This window comes from Triplophysa rosa, linkage group LG5 (assembly GCF_024868665.1).
Source record: "Triplophysa rosa linkage group LG5, Trosa_1v2, whole genome shotgun sequence".
NCBI lineage: Eukaryota > Metazoa > Chordata > Actinopteri > Cypriniformes > Nemacheilidae > Triplophysa > Triplophysa rosa.
This window is the reverse complement of record NC_079894.1, coordinates 7878391-7890937: the sequence shown is the minus strand read 5'-3', so window position 1 is coordinate 7890937 and position 12547 is coordinate 7878391. Positions and strand designations below refer to the sequence as shown.

The following is a 12547-nucleotide window of genomic DNA, read 5'->3' as shown; positions in this document are numbered from 1 at the left end:
CCTATAGTTGTATGGTGTTTAATGATATCCGTACCTGTCAGCATTTGAGACCCGTGATCGCGAACCGGGACAGAAGATCACCGCGATCGCGGGTCTCAAATGTTACGAGAGTATCCATGACAACTGAACAAACGGCACAGCACTGCTTTTTAATTTTAGTCTCTCTGCAAATTCAGCGTCGACCTATGCCTTGTTCACAAAGGAATCCACGGTAATGTTTTACCCACGTGAACTGGAATGTCTTTAAAAATAAACTTCAACCACGCATTACTAATATCGGAATCCGAAGGAAGGTTATGCAGCGACTGTGTTCTTCCACAACCAGGCACTGCACAATATTTTGCGATCTTTAACGGCATGTTTATTGCTTGCTCGCTCTATCTGGGTCCGCGCAACTTGTGTTATTGCAGTATTGTCATGCCAGTGGGCGGGGCTAGAGAAGTAGTTGTTGATATTCTTCTGTGGAGGCGGTGTTCAACCATAGATAGGTGCATTCCAGGACCTGCCGTTCGCTGGGCCTGTTGTCAATAACAGTTGTATTTCAGTAACAAGGGTGTTCTCAGTTCTGACACTACAGGATGTTCGCTTGAATACGATTCCCTCTTATATAACAAAAGCACGGGTTAAAATTGATTAATTCATCTCAATTCATTGCTCATTTAAGTCTCTCTCTCTCTAACACAAGCCAAGCTCGCCTCTCAGAAACTCTCTGACGCACCTCAGAGATCATATACCTTATCTCTTCAGTTTGGTCAATCTGTGAAGCAGAAAGTCTTGCTGCTCGCAAATGAAAAAAGTCACTCAAAGATGAGAGGTGTTTACATATCTCCTTTGTTCACTGTTTATCCACCAATTGTGGAATTTATACAAATAAACGAGAGAAAGGATGACATTCTTCTCTTTAGTACTGCCCTTCAGATGCTACTTTACATAACATTTACCTGTAATTCCAAGAAGCTTGGAATAAAAGATATTTACATATTTCCTAAAAAGACCAAACAATTTAGACTCAATATTCTGTTTAAAAGGTCATGCCCTTGGTTCTCAATAAAGTGCGTTGCTTTCTGAGAATCAGTGCATGGTTGCACATTTTGTAATAGTAAATGAGTCCCTATGTCCTCAGTGTAAAAAGCTGGAGCTCAGTATCATATAGCACTGCCGGAAAGAGCTCAAATGTACAGAAGATGCTGGAAAACAAGAATGTGCTTCTTGTGATTTTTACTTTAGAACAGTCTGTAGCTTTACTATTCACGACAGAGCAGAGAGTCATACACTATCAGTTTTGTTCTGTAAATTTCTGTCAGGAAAAATATGTTAAATTAGGCATACTTAACTATAAATACTCTACCAGTTTTGTACAACGCACATTTTAAATTGCATTTGAAAGCTTTTAAGTAATACAAATGTTCCATTTAAAAATGAAAACTGGTAGAACATGATGCTTAGAATGCCAAGCTGTATTTACTCCTCACATGCTCTAATAAAATGTATACCTGAAATATCTTTGACTAAAAATGTTGAAATCTATTCTGTCCTCTATGATTGCTTCATTGCTTCTGATTGGACAGTGAAGGTCTGTGAGACTGTGATAAATGAATATTGATCAAACTTTATACAGCAACACAAGACTGAAGCAGGTCATGTTCCTTTTGCTGATCTACTTGCTTCAATAAACAGATGACCTCTCTCTAACAGCTTTAAAACGACATGATTATTAATAACTTTAGAATCTGTTGCCTCAACAACACCACACTTGTTAGCCAAATAAACAAACAAACAAAACAAAACAAAACAAAAATCATGAAGTTTTATGTATACCTGTCTTTTATTGGGGTGCTAATATTTATAGACATAATTAAAACGTTATGTGCCAAAACGTAGCTTCCGGTAGACCTCCACAAAGAATCAATAACTGTTGAGTAGGTTTAATTTGAATACAGTTAATATAGAATAAAATACTAATATAAATTATTTTAATATATATTACATATTACTATCCACTAGCCAGACCAAAACCAAACACAGACCTAAAGTTAATTTTGGGCCAGGCGAATGTGTCTGATAAAACCGTCTATCCATAAAGACGTTGTACCGGATCCTTTGAATTTGGTCAGTTTGTACAAGAGGAGAATTCAGGTTGTCATCCTCCTCTGGCATTGGTGCTTTGATGTGCTACATAAAATAAACATTTTGATGTTGAATTTTGATTGCTGCTTCATCAGTCATAAATAAGAAAAATGCTAGAGCTGCCATTTATGTTGGGTCCAGGGTCAAAAACTCCTTTGACATTCAGCTGTGCTCTCTGTAAAATTGTTTTGTGAAAACCATTTACTCAAGCTAATATTAGAAAACCCATAATTGAGTCTGAGATTGCTGTTAATGGAATGTATTTGGTTGGCAGAGAAAGCCGCTATGCATCATGGATGAGAGCATCTAAAGTGGCATCGTATGTACTTATCTAAGCTAAACTAAATAATTATTTGTATTATTTCCTAACTTCAGAATTTATAAACTGCACCAGTAATGGCTGTTTTTGCACAGAACGGCAACACTGAAGAGGACTGTTATTGACCTGCTAATTGCTGGCAAATTTAGCATAGTTTAGCATTTGAAGCTTGTTTGTCATTTCCAGACTCTAAAATCAGTACACACTGACATAATTTCACACAAACCAAGCGCGTTGATACACAATTTCATTGATTTAACCTTCCTTTAATAACAGATTATATGAGATCATATTGCCTTTAACAAGCACACCCTAAAGGGCTCAGCATACTACATTCGAAATCGAAAAACGACCATCTGTGACCTGATTTCGAACAAAATCTGGTCCAAACGACAATTCGTTTCACTAGTTCGCCGCAGCAAACCAAACAGAACTCTCCGGGAAAGTTCGTGTTGGCCGGTAAACACCCTCGAGCCACCATTGGTCCATGGCCATTACGTAATAGGTGGGTGTGTTGTTTGTGTGGCCACATGCGCAGATGCTATGTGGATACGTCATGTAACCCCCGCCTCCAGAAACAAAGGGGTGTTGGATTGTTCGAAAACACTATACCGTCTCTCAACGTTTTCGAGCTTCGGTTTACCCCAAAACGCAGAACGAAAGCGCAATTCGCCTGGACTATGCCGAGCCCTTAAGAGCTACAATACTACAGGCAGGCTAGTGCTGTTGTACTGTAGTTTCCAGGGCAGACAGCATGGTTATGTAAATATCTCATTGTCACAGGACCAACTACTGTTTCAAGCCACCGTCTCCACCGATTGGTCGAACAACAGATCAGCCAGTGCTGTTTAAGAGACTTGTGTAATTAGTAATTGCAACCAACATCCACTGTGTCCTTGGTATCCATCACTGCAAAACTTCTCTATACAGCTTATCACAAGCTTAGACTTAATACAATGTCAAACACCGATCCTGCACTTTTATTCTGTTAGGGAAAGTTGTTTACACACTTATTTAAACACCATAAAATGGATGATTTTATATTAGCGGGAAAAACAACATTAAAGTCCTCCAGACAGCTGAAGCTTGCAGCAGTAAAAAAGACCTCAGGACCTATTTGTACACTGTTGAAAATTTGAAATCAGGTCGGGCATATTCTGAGCAGTCTAGACATCTACAGATATGTAGCAATAAAGTAAATAGGGTGGCAGAGGAATTGGTAACTGCCTCAGGCTTCAGACAGTCATCCGAGGCACAAGGACCACATAGAAAGAGGAAATGTGCATTGACAGTATCAGCCCAAATCACACCAAATACGTCAAAGTGACGTATGAAAACAAAGGCATGAAAGATTACAGCACTGAATTCATATTTAAGTTTATTTGACTGTGGAAATGAAACAAAAAGCATACTTTTTTGAACAATACCCCAAATTTCATTCTGTATTTATACCTTGTAAATAATGCACTACATGACAAATATAAGAAAAGAGAAATGTTTCACTCCAAAAATAATTTAAGCTGAGGTTACTTTTCTGTGAAACAAAAGTAGAAATGTTGATACACGGCTCTTAAAGAAATAGTTCACATTCAAAATGAAAACTCTGTCATCATTTACTCACCCTGCTGTCATTTCAAACCTGTGTGATGTTCTTTCTTCTGCAAAACACAAAATAAGATAATTAGAAAAATGTTGGTAACCAAAAACCGTTGGTCCATATTGACTTCTATTGTATGGACACAAAACCAATGCAAGTCAATGGGGACCAATGGTTTTCGATTACCAATTGTGTTCTGCAGACGAAAGAAAGTCATAGAGGTTTAAAATGACAAGAGGGTGTGTAAATAATGACAGAATGTTCATTTTAAAGGTGAACTATTCTTTTAATACCCAGTTCACAGCAACCAGATGTTCCAAAAGACGATTTTTTAAAAATGTCACATTTTAACTTTAGCATCATTTTTTTATTCTGACTGCAAACACGGGCTACTATTCCGAAACTTTTAGAAGCAGACTATTGACTTTGAACATTTCGTATTACTTTTGCGTTCCACAGAAAAAAATCAGCATGGGTTTGGAACAACATGAGGGCGAGTAAATCAACTAAAAAGCAGCCTGAAACCTCCTTCTCCTCTGCACACACAGATAACAAAACACCACAGTCGCACACGCTCTCGATGAGGCCTGATGGGAAACATGACACGGCCGCTGCTGAATTTTAACCTCTCTTCTCATGTGGTCTGTGATGTGCTCTCTGCCGGTATTGATTGATACTCTCTGTGAATATCCAAGCAGCCGAAGAGGGACTGTAGAACGTTCAATACGCCATTTTGAATGGAATCCACCTGTTCCGCTGGGCAATACTCATCCAAGCTGGATCTGCCATGTAAATTAAAGATGGATTTTAGTCTTACAGTGTATCACAGGAAATGATATCCGCTGATGGTGGTGCGCCATCAGTCAGAGACTTGTCACAGTGTTGGGAGAAAGATAATGAGAATTTTTCTCATGGAGTCAGACTCCTCCTGATTCAATGAGATAAGAGTATGACTTACGATGGTGATAGTGAGATTGTGTTCATTAAACACATCGTGCAAACAAATCACAGGGACACGAGTCCCTCACAACACCATCTGTCTGAACGGCACAGACAGGCATCTGCTCGCAGAGCAACAGCCAGCTTAAAATCCTTCATTACGGCATAAATTCTTATTAATGATGATAATTAATGCGGATGAGTGAAGAACACAAGAAACGAGGCTTCCAGATGCTTCTCCGGGGGAAAAAAAAGCATGAGATGTTGCTGACCTTACATAATGTAATGAATCATAAATAAAACATTAAAGGACCCAATGTACTTTTCATGAGGAGACGTAGAACAGACCTCGGTCTGGCATACCTGGATATAGTGACTATGGTGGGTTTAGGCAGAGCTTCTAGGAAGAGCTGCACGGCCGTGATCATTTGCTGGATCTCCTCCTCACTGCTGATATGGTGAGGGAGCTCTGAGTAATCACAGGTCAAGCCTGCCTGATGCACCTACACTCCACACCACAGGCACAAATACATCAGTCTCTGAAACTCGCACACATGCCTCAAACTATTTTCTTAAACCTTGTGATTTCTTGAGGGTCAAAGACTTTACAAAGCAATTTAGCCTAAAACATGTACTGACTATATAATCAGGTTCATTTTTCATACATTTCCTAGAGACCCCAAATATAAAATGTGAATAAATGTTTTGTGGAATATAGGAGGTAATATCAAAATGATTATATAGTGCTGTCAGATTTCAAAATCAATGTTTGCGTTAATACAAGATGTGTGTGGCTTGTATATTTATGCATATGGGTCGATGACATTTAACGACCACTTATCATATGGTGCGACCATAATATCAATAATTGTTTTAAATTCAAAATAAAATATCTAACTTTTGTGCCTGAAATGTGAATCTCTGATACAGTAAGCGAATAAGATTTTTAAAACATTTATATCAGTTTTATGCGATTTTCAGGAAAAATAAGTTCATAAAAATGTTAATTTAAGAAGACAAAAGTATAGGATAAAAATATGAGATGATTACTTACCAAAATGCAAATACTTTGTTTCTAAACACTTTAAATACTAAAGATTTGTAAAAAATTGTAAAGGTCCGGTTGAACGCGCAGTTTCTGCCAATCTCATATTAATCTTGAGTACCTATAGAATAGTATTGCATACTTCGTATCTTCGAAGAGTATTTGGTTTGATCTTATTTATAAAAGATAGATACAGCTGTACGATTATTTCCGAAAACAAATCACCTCCTGGGGATATGCGGGGGGAACTAAATCACGAGCACACAATACATCATCGCATTATTCCTGCATGTTCACAATATGCACGTACGCGCCGATTGCCAACAAAACACGTACCGGTTACATAACGGTTTTTCATGCCCGAAACCTATACGAACCTTAGGGGAGTGTATCGAGCAAAGAAATGTAATGCTACGTAATAACTACGTAATGCGTCCAAATTGTTTTTTGACAAGTTCACCATGTTAAGCATGAGAAGGCAGCACGTTTCACATTGTAAAGAAGTCAGAATGCATGAAACGGCGTTAAATCACCCCTTTAAGCATGTCAAGGAAATGAATACATTTAAAGATAAATCATGGTAGCACCACATGACATTTTTTAAGGCTATGGTCAATTCATAGATGAAAAAGATAAAAAATAATGTGCATTTATGTGTACAACACCATACTTAATGTTTGAACAACTGCAATAGATATTATTATTTTTATTATTATTATCATTTAATATTTATTTAATTTTTATGTCTAAAATCCTTATACGCAAGGGTGTAACTTTGGTTTGAGAAGTGGGGGGGACACAAAATGGGGGAAAATGTTTTTGATTTGAATCCCATTTCCTGCATTTACATACGTTTAGGCACAATGGTGATACAAAATCCATGAAATAATGGATTTTCTGCATGAAGTGAGCGAAGTGCGGATGGAGGGCAGCAAGTGATTTTCTCCATAGGAAATTCACTATTTGCTACTTTACGTTTTTGATTGTTTAAATTGATTAAACCATGAAACCACACAGTGTTTTTATTGTGTAGCAAAAGTTGATGTTTATGAAGGGGGAAAATATCAGTATTGACTGAGAAACGGAGGAAAAAAATGGCTTGTAAACCTGAATCTGCGGTCGGGAGGAGACGAGCCGTATGACTTTCTAAAACGCTTAACGAGGTTTAACGTAACTTAACAACGACCAGGGAAGCCCACGTTTCTGTCAAGCCTTGTCATAAACATTAGCTGCTGTTAAAAGAACGAGTCCGATCGTCCATTATAAGTAATCAGCTTAACATAGCCTACCGAAACAACGACTACGCAAAACCAAATTTCTATTAAACCTTAACTGTTCTAAACACTAGCTACTGTTAAAAAAACAAGCACTTATTCCGGGGATAACAATAGTATCGATACTCTTGTTTATTTTAATGAAACCTCAAGGCAACGACAAACTGAGAAAACGTTTTTGTTTGATATCAGTAATAAACAAAATGTATTTAATTTGGTTTTCCGTGGTTGTTGTTTTGGTACGTTAAGCTGTTTCCTTATAATGGATTTTGGGAAAGAAACGCCTAACGCAAGATTTTTTACTTTATCTGTTTAATAAGGGCTCGTTCTTTTAAAGGAACAATAAGGCATTTTTAGGAGGATCTATTGACAGAAATGCAATATAATATACAAAACTATTTCTTCAGAGGTGTATAAAGACCTTACGTAATGAACCATTATGTTTGTAATACCTTAGAATAAGCTATTTATATCTACATACAGAGCGGGCCTACATACATTGAATTCGCCGCCATGTTTTGTACAGCAGCCCTAAACGGACAAACAACTCTACAACGCGCGTTTCCTCTTCCTCTCCGCTGCAGTATCGTGGTGAAATGGATCGCGGGAAGATCCGTGATCCGTACGGATCGTGCTCTCCGGTGCGGAACACATGTGACCCGCGGATTAACTGAAAGTTTATTCATCATTGAGTAAAAGAATAAAACGCACTCTCGCTTGCTCTCCAGTTTCAGCTCCAGCGTGCTCTCGCTCTCTCTCTCCAGTATCTGGACGAGTACAATATTAAAGCGGTTCCAGATAAACAATGACGCTCAAAACTGCTCCGTCACACAGCTAATATTACAACAACAACATATCTTGGTATGTTAGTATGTTACTCACATACTGATCTGAATCAAAGCAACCTCCTCGGAGGTGATTTTTAGACGATGTTTCTCTCCAACGTCTCTCTCTGCTGGAAAGTATCTCCATAGATATCTGTGAGTATATCTGCTAACATGTCTCTGCTGTAAAGTCTTTATTTAGCGCAGGTCCTAGCTCCTGCCTGACTTTTATCCTTCTTTTTAAACTTAAAATCCACAAACCTTTTATTTGATGTAATACATAAGTCATAGCTCTTTCTACAGTCTTTCTAATGCCCGCAAAATCTCTTCCCTGCGTCAACATGAGAACGACATCTTTTTGTACTGTGGTGGCCACCGTCGTGTTTGGACTGAGCGATTCGTGGCAAATCTATAATACAACGCTAGTGGCCGCTGTTAATTAAGAACTGCACCTTTAACAGAAGCTAGTTGTTTACTACAAGTAAGGTTTGACAGAAATTTGGGCTTACCTGGTCGTTGTTCAGGTCGTTAAACTTAAGTACTTTGAGTCTGTCATAGTGAATTTCCTATGGAGAAAATCACTTTGCTGCCGATTGAAAACAAGTGTGGACGCGATGCCCGCATCGACAAAAGCAGACTGCTCGGTCCTACTTCTCCGTGGTGATGACGGCGTGCGGTTAAAAGTCATAACAAACAAATTTGAAAGTGGGGGGTACACGAATGGGATTTTGAAAAGTGGAGGGGACATGTCCCCATTGTCCCCAGTGGAAATTACGCCCCTGCTTATACGCACATACATGTGTATATATAACAACTGTTTAAATTATTATATAAAATGTGTATTTTACCTGAACAGAAGCTGAAAGTAAAACAGTGAGAAATAAGGAAGATTCAAAAATCCAAAGGACATACATACATACACACACACACACACACACACACACACACACACACACACACACAACCTCACCATTTCATAGTCCGGTGATTCAGTTCGATTCTTAAGGCTGTGTACAAGTCTGGCTAGAGATTTCATTCTGCAAAAAAGAAAAGAAAAATCAATTAATGTGGCCGTGTCATCCCCTCCAATGATGCAGTGATGTGAAATACTTTAATCAAAAAGCACAGAGCTTGTATCCAGGCTATATTCCAGGTTATTATACAAAGTAGTTTACCAAGTAAATACCAAGTATTAAAACATTTATGTTGATTAAAATCAAATAAAATATAAAATATTATTTGACTAAACTCAACTTAAACTACAATAAAAAACTTTTATATATCAACATAAGATAAACAAATAATAAAATGACAAAAGCACAGTTGCTAAAAACTAAACGTTAACAAAAAACTAAAAAGAAAAAAGTTAACTCAAACTAAGAATAATCTACAATAAACACTTCTCTTACTCTAGTCTATACAGTCAGTATTTCAGTAGACGGTTTCATTGGACTCACCGAAGTTCAAGTCTGTGATTGGTTATAATATAACAACTATGTTATATTCAATTTATATTAGTATTTTATTGTATATTGATTGTATTAAATTAAAACTACTCAACAGTTATTGATTCTTTGCGGAGGTCTACCAGAAGTTACGGTTGGGTCACATAACATTTGTTTATGTTGTTGCCGCTGTAACCGGCAGTAATGCTTACCCAAGGTTTGCTGCTAAACGTTCTATAGTTTCCTGACTGTCATCTTCTAGCAGGTCGGCAAATGCAGCCTCCAGGTCTTCAAGCTGGTGAGTGCGTCTCTCTACACAATCTGAGAGCTTTTCCTGGAATCCACAAAAGTGTAAAGAGTGTTACGTTCAACACCTTGGTAACTGTGTTTTCTTTAATACAATCGTCTGAATCTACCAGGGCACAGGAAGGAAAAAATTACAAAAAACATGGGTCTTAAAATCCCATTTATATACACAAAATGGTTTTAAACTTTTTAAAGGACAGGAACATTCTGAGGCAAGATGAATAGGAAATACTTCTGCACAACTTAAGTCAATTAACAAAACAATGATATAGAAAAGGTCAGATTTCCAAAGGAGCACAAAAGATGCTGTCTTGATCATGCTTGAATAAAACTGATCACCAAATTGAGTAAATGTCTCATTGACCTGTGAGTAAAAAACACTGTATCGGTACAGTCGATACATTAAATAATCTTCTCCATTACCTCATCTTGCTCTTGTTGTGGCCTGTTGAAGCAGTATAACTCTTGCAGGAGAGCAAATTCTTCCTGTAAGAGCATAAAACATGTCCTAAAATTAAATGACTTAAATGCAATTGCCTATAAGGCCTTAAGCCTATAAAAAGCTTGACATACTCCACCTGAGTATACATCTCCTTGAAAGGGTTCTTACAGGAGAAAAAATCCAAGTCGATGTCAAGTATAAAAGGGTCTGCGTCCTCAATAACTGATAAAAGCTTGCTCGTAATGTAGCTTGTTGACCCCTCATCAGTCTTCACAACAGCGTCACTGATGTTTTCTGGTGCAGTGCTGCCACCAGGTGGTTGATCAGAAGAAGTACACGGGGTGTCTATTATTGATTGCTTAGCATCATCCAAATGTGCAGCTCCTGGTGAAGCTTTAGGCATTTTAGCACTGCTTTGTCCATTTTCACTCTCTTTTTTCTCAAAAGTGTTGACAGGATTCACTCTAATGACGTGTAAATATAATTCTTTTGGGTTTTCAAGTTGATCCAGTGGAACATAAAGCGCGTCACTCAAAAAGTAATCGTCTGTGCTAGTGACTCTGCAAAGAGAAAGAGATACGATTTTAACGTACAGTGGAAGTTTTATCCCGGTTAGTAATAAATGGAAGTCTGCTGCTATCTTATGGCTACATAGTAACATACTGCACCTGACCTTATGGTGGTAGTGGATGTATCTCTCCCTACACACATGATGTGCTCCCCTTCTTTGATTTGCTGAGCCCAGTAAGGATGCAGCCAGGCAACGTGGGATACGTGTCCGGCATAGACCATCGGCATAATCCAATTCTCAATGCTCAGCTCGCTGTAAATGCAATCTAAAGTATAGTCACTCACTCTTATAGCGTTAACAACATGCAACGAGCTTCAGTCTAAAAGCAAGAGTTGCCGTATTAAAGCTATTCGCTTTTAAACAGACAGTTTTTTGTGTTCTCACCTGAGCAGTGTCTCTTTGTCATATACAGTATCAGCAGGCATATTGACAGGAATGAGAAGGTCTGGGTGGGAGTCCAAATGGACCATCTTAATACCCTTCATTGGAATATGTTTAGAGCCAATGGCACGATATACGTGTTGCACAACCTAAAGCAATGAGAATATCTTGAAGCACGTTCAAACTGCAGCATTTGAGCATTTACATCGATTATTAATCTGTGGTTTCATATTTTATTCTTGTTACCGAGACCGCTACTATGTATCGTTTGTGAAAAGTCATGTAACGTTAACAGTTATTTATAGTTTGACATTTATAGTTTGAAATCGCGTCCTAACCTCATGATGATCCTCCACAATCCACACAGGCAGTTTAGGATAGACGCGTTTCTGATGGGGTGTTTTCATGTTTTCAAAAAGTAGTCTTCATTTAAAACTAGAAGAGCAAACGAGATATTTTCATAAAATCGCCGTGAAATACCGTACAACTATTGGTGGCACACTGTGCACCCTTATTTTTCGACCGGGTGGAAACATCTGTTTTAACAGCGGGCAGCGGCAGGCGCTCAACTCAAATGACCGCAGTTTATCGAACCGCGATGCTTGGATTAACGTCTCTCTTCAATAAATGCACAAAAGGCTTTATTTTTACTTCTCAGCACTTGTGCTTCAAAATACGCCAAGGATTTTGTAAGCTATAGAGTTTAGTTGCGTTAAATATCATATTAGCCCATGTCACGTTTTATTACAGCTCATCAAGAAATGTAAAATTGTCACTTGAATGCAATGTAAGTCGCTATGGTGTGCTAAATGCATGAATGTAAATGTCATCGACACTTTTTCATCACGATAATTGCATGGTTTTCATCTTTATAAGAGAAAAAACATGATGAAAAATCATAAAGACACCTAAGTTAGTTTGCAAGTCATGTCACACTATTTTCGCCGGTAACTAAGATGATGGACTAAAATATAACATAAAAGTGGATGGGCAATGGTCAGGCATATGGTGCAAGATGCCCCATACAAAAAAAAGATTTTTGTAGTAAAGGTGTAGTAACCAAAAGTATGAAGTATGTTTTTATTACCATTTTTACCACAGTAACAGTTTACCCATGCTTTTTGTAGGAAAACCATGGTTGTTTTGTAGGGAAACCATGGGTTAACTAGTGTTCATGGTTATTTTTTCGAAAAGACAAGATAGAAAAATCCAAGAAAAGGTTATATTTAAACCTATATGTTTTTGGGAGGTCATAGAAAACCCAGTGTAGCAGTCAT

The 12547-nt window shown here is 37.9% G+C and overlaps 1 protein-coding gene across 1 annotated transcript; it reads right to left on the bottom strand.

Moving 5' to 3' along the window:
* Positions 1-2454: 2454 nt before the first annotated feature.
* lg5h5orf22 (linkage group 5 C5orf22 homolog) lies at positions 2455-11798 on the bottom strand. The gene is made up of 9 exons (XM_057335146.1): positions 11609-11798; positions 11274-11419; positions 10992-11141; positions 10455-10878; positions 10300-10362; positions 9783-9904; positions 9096-9162; positions 5346-5485; positions 2455-4825 (listed from the first exon to the last, which is right to left on the bottom strand). The coding sequence occupies exons 1-9, from the start codon at positions 11675-11677 to the stop codon at positions 4678-4680; spliced, it is 1329 nt and encodes a 442-aa protein (XP_057191129.1). The 5' UTR covers positions 11678-11798; the 3' UTR covers positions 2455-4677.
* Between the last annotated feature and the right edge of the window lie 749 nt (positions 11799-12547).

What these genes read in the sequence shown, in the direction of transcription:
- lg5h5orf22 (XM_057335146.1), bottom strand. Translation starts at nt 11,677, where the DNA reads ATGAAAACACCCCATCAGAAACGCGTCTATCCTAAACTGCCTGTGTGG. An exon ending in GACAAAGAGACACTGCTCAG is followed by an intron (nt 11,142 to 11,273) that starts GTGAGAACACAA and finishes TTGCATTTACAG; the next exon opens with CGAGCTGAGCATTGAGAATT. An exon ending in ACATCCACTACCACCATAAG is followed by an intron (nt 10,879 to 10,991) that starts GTCAGGTGCAGT and finishes TTCTCTTTGCAG; the next exon opens with AGTCACTAGCACAGACGATT.